This window comes from Colletes gigas, unplaced genomic scaffold, assembly GCF_013123115.1.
Source record: "Colletes gigas isolate AHSC1104 unplaced genomic scaffold, ASM1312311v1 Colletes_gigas_Sc00019, whole genome shotgun sequence".
Classification (NCBI taxonomy): Eukaryota; Metazoa; Arthropoda; class Insecta; order Hymenoptera; family Colletidae; genus Colletes; species Colletes gigas.
Genome location: NW_025106648.1, coordinates 898073 through 912423, shown reverse-complemented (window position 1 = coordinate 912423; position 14351 = coordinate 898073). Strand labels below are relative to the sequence as shown.

The 14351-nt window shown below is 36.2% G+C and overlaps 1 protein-coding gene across 1 annotated transcript in view; it reads left to right on the top strand.

The window, feature by feature from the left end:
• LOC122400558 (carbonic anhydrase 2) overlaps positions 1-14351 on the top strand; it is a 41892-nt gene continuing 27541 nt past the window's right edge. The window contains exon 1 of the mRNA XM_043402081.1: positions 1-465. Within this exon, the coding sequence (XP_043258016.1) occupies positions 432-465 (34 nt within the window). The 5' untranslated portion in view covers positions 1-431. The remainder of the gene's footprint in view (positions 466-14351) is intronic.

Genomic DNA, 14351 nt, shown 5'->3' with positions numbered 1-14351 from the left:
GCGATCGGCCGGCCGGCGTCACATTCGTGAGCGATTTCGCGTGGGTTAGGTGACCTTTCGGCTCGTATTGCACAACAAAGAAGAATAGTAACGCTTTCGAAATACTTTCGAAGTCGTACGTTCGTAAATATCGACAACGATACGATCGAGCAGTTCGCCTATTCGCGGGTCGACTCCTCTAAACGCAAAGTATAAAACAAAAGGGGCAAGAAAACGAGTTTTAAGGTCGAGCTGTCAACAGTCGCTCGATCCCGTTTCGAGTTCAAATCGATCGTCGGTGCGTTCGATCGCGGAGCACGCGGTAACAATTTCTCGCGATTCGAGAAAACCGCGCCACGGTAACGAGTTCGGTTTAATCGAGGACCAGAAGCAGACAAGACGACACGGTGCAAACTTTACTCGGATCTCAATTTCGCGGACCTCAATTTCAAATGGAGGACCAGTGGGACTACTCTATCCAAAATGGTGAGTCTTATTTTTATTAACGACAGCATTTTTCTTCGAACGTCGAGGAAAAACGAGATTACGGTACATGGATTCTTCGAACGGTTGGAAACATTGCAGCAATATTTTAATCGGACAATTGATAACCAACGAAAGCATTCGTATAGGAATTTGTTCGCGACGTTTATTCGATCGGTCAAATTTCTATTTGTGTCACGTGAAATATTTCATCGTGTGATTGTCGTTCTGTTTTATTTTTTAATATACGTTACTCGAAACTTTTATTTGAATTAGAATTTTACCCATCTCCGACTGTAACGATGGAACCTGTTTAAATTTACATAAGAGTACATGCATAATGTACTCCCATTGGTAAAATATTCAGATTTTGCGGGCTCGTTTGGATTAGTGTCGGAGTAGTAGTATGAGTTATGTTGATAAGGAATTTGACTCTGACAGAAGGATCTCGTGCGTTTCGAAAGATAATCCGAGAAATTTTTTTTCGATCGTTCGAAAACTTCTAAATTGAATATCAATAGTAAATATTATTTTTGTGCGTTGTTCTGTTTTGTCTCACAGTCTGTGACGATAATTTATTCGCATTGAATAATACCTTACACCTTTTAAGCAATTAATATCAGTTCTTTTCATTTACATGTTTTTTCTATATAAACTTATTGAAAAATTTATTGTTTTCACTTTTGTTTCTTCGTTCAGAGAAATCTGACATACAACTTCGTGTGTCAGCCTTGCATTCCTCTCGAAGAAGCCGTCTAACATAATCTCGTTTTTCTTCGACGTTCCAAAGAAAAATGCTTGGTGCTCGTTAATAAAAATAGTTTCGTTAAGCCGAGCAGATAAAATGACTATAACTGTGGTTGCCAATAAAAACCTATAGTAAGAAATAGTCACGCTATATCTATTGCAATTTGACATTTTTAATAAAGTTTTCGTGAAAATGAATAAACCAGACAATGCTCGAGTGGATCAATCTCAGTCGTGAGTAATGAATTTTAATCCGTCTATAATACCGATAATGAGATAGTGACACTATAATATCAACACGAGATAAAATTCCTTTACAGAATTTATAATTGTTTCACAACTAGTATTATCATATTGTTCTATATTTTATTCATTATTAAACAAAATGTGTAACGAATGAATCATCGATTTCCCATGATTATCAGGGAAACAAAAACCGATGACTGTCGCCCGATACAGTGCACGAAAACAATAGTCGTGCTTGTCAATTAAAAATATCTGAAACATATGTAGGAAGCAAATTGCATATTCGTGAAACGTACTGATTAGATAGGATGATATCAGTCGGTATTGTTGTTTCGATTTCTTATGAGAAAAAAAATGCACGGATAATTTACTGCGTAATACGAGTGTCGCGTTCGAATTCATGTATTGTAATTGAAGATGGACGTTGAGGTAGGACTCGGTCAGAGATAGAGTTCCATCTTAAGTTACGATTGTGTTCAAGGTGTATCGATATTATCGATTGGCAATTGCGTTCACGGTATTCGTTCCGGGAGTCATTTAATACATGTATATTTAACCGAGGGAGTGCTGGTCTAAATATTGCAACCGCATCTGTGGGTAGGAATAGAATAGTTAAATGTGACCAGATTTACAAAGAACAATCGCTAAATAACTTAAAGAATTCATTGGTAGTAATTGCTTATTTTTCAAACTATACAAAATACGTTCGTTTATTTCACTTTGATTGTTAGTTTTATTTATACTGGTTCGTTCACGATGACTAAAAGCAAACAATGATGGTGTTGCAATTATGGTAATACAAATGAGATAATCAATGAGTAATTGCTATATCCACCGCTGTACTCTGCTTTACTTGTGGCTTAACGATCATCCCCCACAATTCCCGTGTCATAATCGAGGTTCTATATTGCAATTTTTATTCAATCTCAAATAACTTTAAACGAAGGGAAAAAATTCAGAACCAAAGAAAAAAGAAATGGGGGTGGTAATTGCCCCCTCTAAAAATATGAATAAATAGATTGTAAAGAATTCGCCCCTCCTAGGCTCCTGGTTCCACCCTGGATTTAACCCCTTGACGTACTACTTAATTTCAAATAATTGGTCAAACCTATATTATTTAATTTTGTTTAAATTTGTTCGTACAAGGAATGATTTGTTTTATGAATACCTCGTAAATGTAAAAATGTGTCGATTTTAATATATAGGGTGTTCGGCCACCCTTGGGAAAAATTTCAATGGGAGTACTAGAGGCCAAAATAAGATGAAAATCAAAAATATCAATTTCACAGAGGCTTCGCTAAAAAGTTATTAAAAAATTTCAAATCGTTCTAAAAAAATTATTTTTGGTTGCGGAGGTCAATTACAATCATTTTTGGTGAATAGACATACCCCCGAAATCCTACCTATTTTCTAGAAAGAAATTCGAGAAGGTGTGAAATTTTTCGACAAAATTAAAAAATTTCAAATCGTACTAAAAAAATTATTTTCGATTGCAGGGGTCAACTGCAATCATTTTTGGTGAATAAACATACTTCCAAAAACCTACCCATTTTCTAGAAAAAAATTCGAGGAGGTATAAAATTTTTCGTCAGAATTAAAAAATTTAAGATCGTTCTGGAAAAATTATTTTCAATTGCAGAGGTCAATTACAATCATTTTTGGTGAATAGACATAACTAAAAAATCCTACCCATTTTCTAGAAAGAAATTCGAGAAGGTGTGAAATTTTTCGACAAAATTAAAAAATTTCATATCGTTCTAAAAAAATTATTTTCAGTTGCGGAGGTCAATTGCAATCATTTTTGGTCAATAGATATACCCCCGAAATCCTACCCAGTTTCGAGAAAAAAATTCAGTACGGACGGAACTTTAAACGTTAATAACTTTTTAACGAAGCCTCCATCAACAAATTGATATTTTTGATTTTCGTTCTATTTTGGCCTCCAGAATCTTCCATTAAAATTTCCCCCAGGGGTGGCTGAACACCCTGTATAAAATTCGATGGCGAGTAGCCTCATGATTACGAAACTTGACATCGAGAACTTATAACGAGTGAGACTCGTCATTGTATAACAAGGGGTTAATATCGTTCTGACGTGCAAGGCTTTTCCGTAACCTATATCGATCCCTAGATCGTGCTCGTAACGAAAACAATAATTACCAGCGGTGCGTGCCGCGGAATATCTTCCGTAATCGCGTTCGAGCCGAACTTGAAACTAGAAAAAAAGGTTGCGGTAGGCCGGTTGATAAGATTTCGTGCCTGGTTGTTCGATTTTCACGGTGTCACGATGGCACGAAGCTCACTGACCCTAAGGCCATTGTCTTCGAATGCAGGGCGTCCCAGTCGTGCCAAGGGACGGCGTTGCTCCCTCGCCATGCTAGCACGGGAAACCACCGGCTCCGTGGATAAAGGAAAATCAATAATTTTCCTCGTTGTGGTTCAGGCCGATGCACCTGCTCTCCAGGCGGGCATAGGCGTGTCTCCCTGTGTGTTCTATCGCGGCGGAGAGGTACACGTACTCGAGAGCCAGCGTACTCGCGCATAGATACGAGTGGGATAACCTCAAACGTGTATAGACCACGTGGAAACGATCGTACATTGTACCGACCGTAGACACGTAAATACAATGCGAGAGTGGAGGAGACCGCGTTGTACACTCGTAACGAGGCACGGACACGCACGTGCTGTGCACACTCTCGGCGCTCGTTGCACCCAGAGATGGACAGAATTTTATTCGGACAACAGACCACGAATGAAAACACTTCGTACATTTATTTACGATGAGACGTATTTAGATATCCCACCAAGGATTGCTTAGAAAAATATTTGACATTTTTTTATTCCATTTTCATATCTATAGGGTGAAATCAAACCTCAAAGTTGATACGAAGGGGTACAAAAATTAGCTCAAAAAACATTATAAAATTGGGTCGATGTAAATTTAATTTATGTTATAATTTTGTGCATGATATTCTTGTCGTTAGTCACCCTTACTAAAGGAGGGGGTGAACTGTTTTAAAAAGCTAGATCTAGTAAAAGAAACCTGATATCGTACGATGACACGAACAATAATAAAAGAAACAAGAAATGAGTATACATTTGTAAGTTGGATTGAAATCAAAGGAAAAAATAATGTATGCCAATTTTCCTGCATCAAATGTGGGGATATATTGTTAAGGCATCGTAAATTCTTCTGATTGCATTCTGATTTCATTCGTGGGAAAACCCTTTCCTTCCTCAATCCATCTCAGCTGGAAGTGGAGTACATCTTGCGTGCTCGATTCGAGAGGGGCCACGTGCCCGCGTGAACAGTCGTGGAACGATGAAAGTAGCTCGTCGCGTTCGTGTCGGTTGATTATTAAAATTCTTGCATAAAAAGCAGCGGCGTTTAATATTGTTGTTCGAGGAAAATGTTGCAGCGGTAATTCCACTCGTTACGAGTGCAGATGTATCACGAATAATTATATGCTTCCCTGTTCCATTGACTCGAGGACTCGCGCGGTTCTAGAAACATGTAAGCACGCCAGTTCAACGTATGATTACAATGGGTCCCGTGATGCTCACGCTATCCAAACGTGCTTCGCACGTGGGGAGCCTTTGACACGGAAAATTTGATTTTTGGCCTTTGCGGTCCAAGCAAAATAAACTGTCCCTCCGTGCTTGGCGATCGAAATATGTCGTCGACTCTGTCCAATTTCCTTTGAACTAAAATTAAACATTGCGCGCTAGATAAATTCAATAATTTATTAAATCGAGTCTCTCGAAATCCGATGATTTTTAAATATTTTTTAACATTCGTGATCTATCTTTTGTCATTAATTTTAGATATTTTTGAAATGTTTCAAAATCTAGTGAGAAATTTTACTGGGAGATTCTAGAGGCCACAATAAGACGAAAATCAAAGATACTAATTTGTTGATTGAGGCTTCGTTAAAAAATTATAGAAACATTTTCAGCCACACAGTATATTTTCGGTAAAGAATTTTTTTCTTGAAATTCCGTAGGATTTCAGGAATATGTGTATTCACCAAAATTGATTGTAATTGACCCTCGCAACTGAAAATAATTTTTTTAGAACGATTTGAAATTTTTTAATTTCGCCGAAAATTTCAGCATCTACATGAATTTTTTTCTCGAAAATGGTTAGGATTTCGAGGGTATGTCTGTTGACCAAAAATGATTGTAATTGACCCCCCACAACCGAAAATAATTTTTCCAGAATCATTTGAAATTTTTTAATTTAGTTTAGTTAATAACTTTTCAACAAAGCCTCAATCAACAAATTGATATTCTTGATTTTCGTCTTATTTTAGCCTCTAGAATCTCCCAGTAAAATTTTTCCCATGGGTGGCCGAACACCCTGTATATAATATGAAAAAATATTTAACGATAGCATCCCTGTTCGATAAATATGAAACAATTATATTTATACAGAACCCAGTAATAAAAGATATATAAAAAAAAATAGTTTGACCGCTCGTTTAGGAAACCGTGTTAACACTTGTTGTACCGGAGCGTAGAAAAACTGCGATAGAAAGATAACCAAATTGTTTTTCGATCGTCCATGGTAGGATAGTGTCTCGAACCGACGTGATATCGACGTACGTCCGTGAACGTTAATATTAGTGCAAATAGAGGGAACAAAGTGAAACGTACACGAAAGCGGCGTGCAGGAGTCGCAGACCCAGTTTCGTTTCGCCTTTACCCGGTTACCGTGCATGCCCCCTCCGAAATGCCCTTAATCTGGGGCCAATTTGTCAGCGCTATCTTTGAACCGGCGCGAGTGCAATTGCGAAGTCTGGCGGATACCACCGTGATTTGCATAAATTCCTGGCCGGGCGTGCAGATCGACGATTAAGTCGTTTGGCTTCTGACCGTGTACCGGGCCGATTCGCTCGAGGAACGGCGATCGGTCGAATTCGCTAGCCCGTCACGGGGACATTTTACTCCAGACCGGAAGTACGCCATTACGCTCGATGATAAAGGTCGTTGCGTCGCGACCAGCGCGTCTATTCGGGAATTTATTCCAACCAAACGATACGATCGATCAGTTTGAGATTTTTACCATTTATTTGGTACGTCTCTACCATACGAAAAATATTTTTTTTAAGTCGACAATTATGTAGGAAGTATATAAAAAATTACGTTCAATGTTAAAGGTCTTTACACTAAAACTCGTGCCATTTTACCATCTTTCTGGGAATTTTTTCCAACCAAACTATTCTATCGATCAGTTTGAAATTTTTACCATTTATTTGGTACGTCTCTACCATAGGAAAAATATTTTTTTTAAGCCGACAATTATGTGGTAAGAATTTTAAAAATTACTCTCGATGTTAACGGTCGTTACACTAGAACTCGTGCCATTTTACCATATTTTTGGGAATTTTTTCCCAATCAAACGACACGATCCACCCATTTGAAATTTTTACCATTTACTTAGTATGTCTTCACGATAGGAAAAATATTTTTGCTAAGAAGACAATTACTCGTAAAGTATGTAAAAAAATTCCCTGTTTAATCTCGTTCCGAAGTGACAGACACTTTTTTTACGTCGCCTATTCTTAATCACACACTGAGCTGGTGTAATTAATTCCACTGAACTGTTTGTATACAATGTTCGATAACTCCTCGTTTTCTTTAATAGTAACAGGTCAATCTTATGTCAATTTCTTGTGTAATCAATTGCATAAGTTATTGGAAGAAGTTCCATTAGTTGAACGTTGCATGTGATTTATACGTGACGACAGATCGTCTCTTGTCAGCCGAATAAACAGACAGATCTGTTCATTCTCCAGACTTGGAATGGAAGAACATAATTAGTATAAATAAAATTATTTCATCTTTAATGTATCAAAGAAAACACTTTGTACGATTACATCTAAAACAAATTTTCTCACCATTTTTCAACGTTGTTTAAACAACACTAGATTGAGAAAAACGCACTTAAAATTTTACAACAGAACATGCTACAATAAAAACTGCAAACCATACCCTCGTCAAAGCATAATTTTTAATAGCAACTTAATAATCGTACATTCGTCTCACTTTTTGCACCGCTAATTACTGAACAGTCTTTGCAACATGCTTCGAAAGTTCTAAGATCAGTTTTCTTTTCGTAATTCCATCGTTTCGCGTCCCGACATTCCAAACCGGTCGTTCGGTAAAAATTGGAGAACAATGCAGGCGTTGATTGACGCGAATTTCGTGGGAAATAGTAAAGGTGAGTAATTTGCAAGGAATCCCACGGATAGTCGAAGTTTCTAAACGTTCGGTTTCACGTCGACATCACCTGAAACCTCGTCGAGCTTCGAGGAGCGTGCCGAGTTTCTTTCAAGCTAAATAGAACCGCGGAACGTTGAATGATTAATGACAACTATTGACAGAAGAAGGTTTACGCATTATAGGCACAGACTGACTTGTTTGTCGTGGTTCTATATCGATTTTAGCGGTTTGTGTACTGCACACGATTCGGGTACAATACGTTGCCTCTAACTTGTTCAGGAATAATGTTATTATTACTCTGAACCGTGAAACAGAGTTGGATAGAGCTAGAGTCACCAGCCATGGTTTGTGAGACAATAACATAAAGATTCTCTAGAAAATAAGACGATCCAGAAGAGAACAGAAGGAAGAATTTAATTTTTATTAACGTGGAGTGAAAAGACGTTTATTTTTCCTAAAATAAATGGAAATGAGACTTGAATATATACACAAGCTACAAAAAGAGTTCGACGATCGAGTGAATGGCGTTTGAAAGGCCAAGATCAAAAGAGAGATGTCAGAGTCGATTAAAAATCAAAGTTATTCTCACTATTTCCTTGAATTATCACGCTGGCATGAATAATTTCTTCCAATTCGCCGAACAGTTACTCTAGAATATCATTTGAATGTATTGCAACGTGGAATGCAAATCGTAGAAAACGACCAGAATTATGGCTAAACAGTTCGTGGATTCGCGCGATAATGTTTCAGCACCTGCTTCGATGATTGTGCGCAACATTTTAACCAAACACTCGACGTTTACAATTCCGTATGCTCCGCATTCATCTGATAATGCATCATGTGACTTTTTCTCTGTTCTCGAAACTCTAATTACCATTTCGAGGTCGCCGTGTCGAGTCAATAGAAGAGATAAAACAAAATTTGTGGCCTGTTGTTTTTCAGATTGGGGAAAAATCGTCGACATAAGCGTGCCAAAGCTAATTATACACAAAATTCTGCGTTTCGTTTAAAATGTTTCGATACTTATCGAACGCGGTAATAAATTTGAAATTTGCATAGAATATTTTACTTTGAATTTCAGCGTACGACACTTTAAAAAAGAATTCAAGATTTCTAAACGAAACATTTTTCTTACATTTGTTTCAATTAACTTATTTACCGATCAATCGTTTAATGTATAAAATTATTTAAATAGAGCCTTTATAAAATTTAAAAAAAAGATAGATTTAATTCTATAGGCGTTGTTTATCATGCACAAGTGTAAACATCTGCTCAATGTGTCTGGATCCGCCCTTGCACATTAAAATTGATGCTTCGACTCGAGCACAGAGACCTATTTTAAAGTCCTCGCGGGAAGTTGACTCATTCTCAAATATGGAACACAATAGGCCGAGCAGGAAGGCGACGTGTTTTCTATCTCATCCGGCTTTACGCAAAAGGCGTGGCGGTGTTTCTTATTCGCGAAGACGTTACGTCTGACTTTACCGTCGTATACAGAATAATACTCCCCAGCGAACGTGACGAACGAAACCGACCAATGCAGCCGCTAATGCAATTAAACATTCCGTCGGTTTCGCACGCCTCTGGGAATTTCAAGTGTTATTTTCACACCGGAATTTGTATGTGTGTTATTTTTTTGCGTTTATTAACGATCACGCTTTTGGGCTACGCAAATCTTAGAGACACTTTTTTTAAAAATATATTTTCATTCTTTTACTGGGTAAAATTCATTGAATTAAATCTGGATCATAACCTACGAATGTATATCACTCAATTTATTAAGTATCGTGTAAATTTTTTTTTAAAAAACGGTGTTAAATTATTTAATGATATAAGTATTTCTTGAGCTTTCGAGATCATTGACATTTTGTCTGTTGTTGGGAATTTATTCCAAGTAAATGGCACGATCGATCGGTTTGAGATTTTTACCATTTATTTGGTACGCCTTTAAGATAGGGAAAGTATTTTTTTTAAGTCGACAATTACGTGGGAAGAATTTTAAAAATTACTCTCGATGTTAAAGGTCGTTACACTAGAACTCGTGCCATATTACCATATTTTTGGGAATTTTTTTCCAGCCAAACTACACTATCGATCCGTTTCAGATTTTTACCATTTATTTGGTACGTCTCTACCATAGGAAAAATATTTTTTTCAAGACGACTATTACGTGGGAAGAATTTTAAAAATTACTCTCGATGTTAAAGATTATTACACTCGGATATCTTTTTGGGAATTTATTTCAAGCAAACTACACGATCGATCCGTTTCAGATTTTCACCATTTATTTGGTACGCCTTTAAGATAGGAGAAATATTTTTTTCAAGTCGACAACTACGTAGAAGAATTTTAAAAATTACTCTCGATGTTAAAGGTCATTACACTAGGACTCGTGCCATATTACCATCTTTTTAGGAATTTATTCCAACCAAACGATACGATCGATCCGTTTGAGATTTTTGCCATTTATTTGGTACATCTCTAACATAGAAAAAGTATTTTTTTTAAGTCGACAATTATGTGGGAAGTATATAAAAAATTACGCTCAATGTTAAAGGTCATCACACTGCGATCCGTGCTATCGTACCATCTTTTTGCGAATTTATTCCAACCAAACTACACGATCGATCCATTTGAGATTTTTATCATTCATTTGGTATGTCTCTACCATAGGAAAAATATTTTCTTTAGTTCGACAATTACGTGGGAAGAATTTTAAAAATTACTCTCGATATTAAAGGTCATTACACTAGAACTCGTGCCATATTACCATCTTTTTGGGAATTTATTCCAACCAAACGATACGATCGATCCGTTTGAGATTTTTACCATTTATTTGGTACGCCTTTACCATAGGAAAAATATTTTTTTTAAGTCGACAATTACATGAAAAGTTATATAAAATAATCCCCACTTTTTTTCGAAATATATTTTCGTTCAAACTTTACGGAGTCATGTGTTCTTAATTTCTCATTAAATTAAATCTAGATCATAACCCACGATCGTATTTTACCCAATTCATTATCATGAAATTTTTTTTTTGTGAAAAGTATATAAAGAAAGCGGCGTTAAATTATTTAAGTATTTCGTGATCTTTCAAGATCACTGACATTTTGTCTGAACAGAAGCACGTGGGTCTGTTATCGTGGCGTAAAAGTTGAGGTCACGACCAAGCCAATCATTTACGATAGCATGGCCTTTACGAGATCTTGAGTACTAAAAACCAATTAATATAGTAATAGACGCGATTAATGGAACTGTTTACGATAAAGATTAGCGAGGAAAATTTGCTTCAATGAATGCTAAATAAATTGGTCGTTGACTTCGATACATTTTTGCAGACATTCGCTACAATCGTGATATTTACTACAGTTTCAGTGACATCTCGACCACGTAAGAATCTCAATCATACTCGTATTTCCTATCAGTAATATTTCTGACGTCAATTACGAAGCACTTGGAAGAGCTTTACAATATGAAATCATACGTGGCAAAAAGTACGATGAATCATATCTATATTACCGTGATCTGCCTTATCATTAAAATTCCTAATTATTTGAGATACAGCCTTTTATAGTTTTCAATTATTTTCCGTATTTATCGTTTTCATGTTCCCAGACCTGAAAGTAATGAGTTATGTCTTGTAAAGGGTATAAAAAATACGAAACGATCAGATAAAATTATAACCTATAAAATATATACGATATAACATAATAAATCGCGAGATAAAAATCTCCGTGATGTATTTTTAAAACGTATAAAAAATGGGACGTGTTTGTTCGAAGCTCGATATTACGGTAGAATTTAATTTCAGATTACTTGTCGTGTTTATTCAGTGTTTTCAATGCGATAATCGTGCATGAAATATGGAACAAAGTAATTGCTTACGGCCCACAAACCTGGTCTCGAGACAGTCTCATAAAAAGCAACCGCGAAGGTCCGAAGGAGAAATTCCATACGGAACCGCGATCGTTGATCGCTCTCTGTTGTGCCTCGCGTTTTCTCGTGGCTCGTTCGGCAAGGTTGAACGAACCTTCAAACAGATCTCGACGGCCTCGAGACGGTATTTTTCCCCCTTCGAGCGTTGCTAGCTCTGTGATTGCCGTCAATAGGAATCTCAATAACATGGGGTTACGTTGTTCCATGCATCATCGCGACGTCGAGATTTCTAAAATTAGAAACTAACGACCGGAAACGAGCAAGATCCAACGACGGAGGATCGATTAAAGTACAGTATTAACAGCTTGCACAGTTGTGTAAACAAGTTTAAATTTATTCAACGCGTAACGTAACTTCGTTCCACGATTCAAATTTCAATATTTTTTCCCCCTGCTTCTGTTCGATGTTAATGAGAACGAATCGAACTCCGTTTAATTTGGGAGATCGAAGTGGATATTTCGTGAAAACATCCTTTGTGCTATCTGTATTTGTTACAGAGGGGGAAAAGAATTACAACTGTTCCGTGCAGACGTTCCTTTATCGCTCGAACCGCGTGGTTCACAGCTGCTAAACAGCACGTGATGGTGACATAATCGCGCGAGGCAGCAACGATTATGCGCGCCGCTCACGATCGTCGCGCGCCATTAATTTGCCAAGTGTCTCTCGGGTCTATTCGATCGACCCTGGTGCATTTCTGTGCACCGGAATCGTATCTGCTTTAACCTTCCTTCGAATAAGTACGCGCCGCCATCGCTGGTGATCGCGCGACGCTGATTTCCGCGAAAGAAATCTCACCTACCGTTGCTGAACCAATCGCGATTCAGCGTGATAACGGAGACAAAAGCCACGGGTGAAACGATCCACGCGAACACACCGCCAGAAAAACACAATTTTTTTCTTTTTATTCGTGTCAAAGATAAGAAAGAAATGTTATTATTTTTAACAAAAACAGATTGGAATTCATTTTTTTTTTTTTAACGAAAACAGATTGGAATTTAATTCCACAAATGTCAACTCGCACGATCTTGTTAAACATTTATTATGCAAGACACGGTGTTCCTTTCACGTGCTCGAACGAACGGAATTCCGCTATAGATCATTCTGATTTATTAAATCTCCTTGGTACCGTCACCGTGAAACAGCAAATTACGACTTCCGTGTAAACGTCTGATTTTTGTATCTCGTAATTCCAATGATATTAGAAAGTACGTTTCTCGATAGTAAAAATGACCAACGTTTTTCGATTTAAACAACAAGAATCGTACATCTCATAAATAAAAATATTTTTAGAAATTACGATTCACTGTTTATAAGAGATTCATACGATATCTGTCATTTAATAAAATTCACTTTACGTTTTTCCAAGCTCAAAGGTCGTTTTTACCTTTTTTATGACGGTATCGTTACGTCTTTCGATGTGATACGCATTCGACACGATGTTGAGCATAATTATACGCTTCCATGCCGATCGCTTTGTTCATGGCCATCATTATTTGCAAAATTGATTCGAAACCTTCGTCGAGAATGCCGGAAGCGACAATGGTCGCAACTTTAATAATACCAAAGCCACAATACAATATCTTTCTGAACGATTTCATATATTATCGCATTTAAATTTTCATTATTTTGAAGAAATTGTCTGATTCATCCTTCGAATAAAGAGTCCTTTTTTATATTTTTGGTCCCAGGAAAAAATTCAGTCATTTCAGTGATATTTAAATATTAAATAATTTACAGCAACAATTTTCTCCAGATCTCTTATCTTTCTGAACGATCTGATATATCATTGCATTCAAATTTTCATTATTTTGAGGAAATCTTCTGATTCATCCTTCGAATAAAGAGTCCTTTTTGATATTTTTGTAAATGTATTTTTGGGTCGAGGAAAAAATTCAGTGATTTCAATGATATTTCAATATTAAATAATTTACAGCAGCAATTTTCTCCAGATCTCTTATCTTTCTGAACGATTTGATATATTATTGCATTTAAACTTTCATTATTTTGAGGGAATTTTTTGACTCCTCTTTTGAATAAATCTCTTTTGATATTTTCGTACATGCATTTTTGGGCCCAGGAAAAAATTCAGTGATTTCAGAGATATTTAAATATTAAACAATTTACACTTTTCTCCAGATCAATAAAATTAAATTTTTGTTGCTTCAATATATTTTAAGACAATCTCCTTTAAATGTAAAACAAATTTTAATTCAATTTAAATTCATGTTCTCTAAGTTACAGCAATTTACACAAATAAATTTTTTAAAAATTGTCGAGCTCAAATGGTGCCTCTTGAGATTTATTTCATTAAAAATTCCTATTGCTTGCAAGTTAAATTATTTGATTGCAATACAGATAGACTTGAACATCAGGACAAGTAGAAACAGTGAGACATCTTTAATAAGTACTGTGCTCTAAAATAAATGTATGTGTTCATTTTGTACATGATAAATGCAATTTTTCTCCAGATTTCTTAATAAAATTAAATTTTTGTCGCTTCAATATATTTTAAGACAATCTCCTTTAAATGTAAAACAAATTTTAATTCAATTTAAATTCATGTTCTCTAAGTTACAGCAATTTACACAAATAAATTTTTTAAAAATTGTCGAGCTTAAATGGTGCCTCTTGAGATTTATTTCATTAAAAATTCCTATTGCTTGCAAGTTAAATTATTTGATTGCAATACAGATAGACTTGAACATCAGGACAAATAGAAGCAGTGAAACATC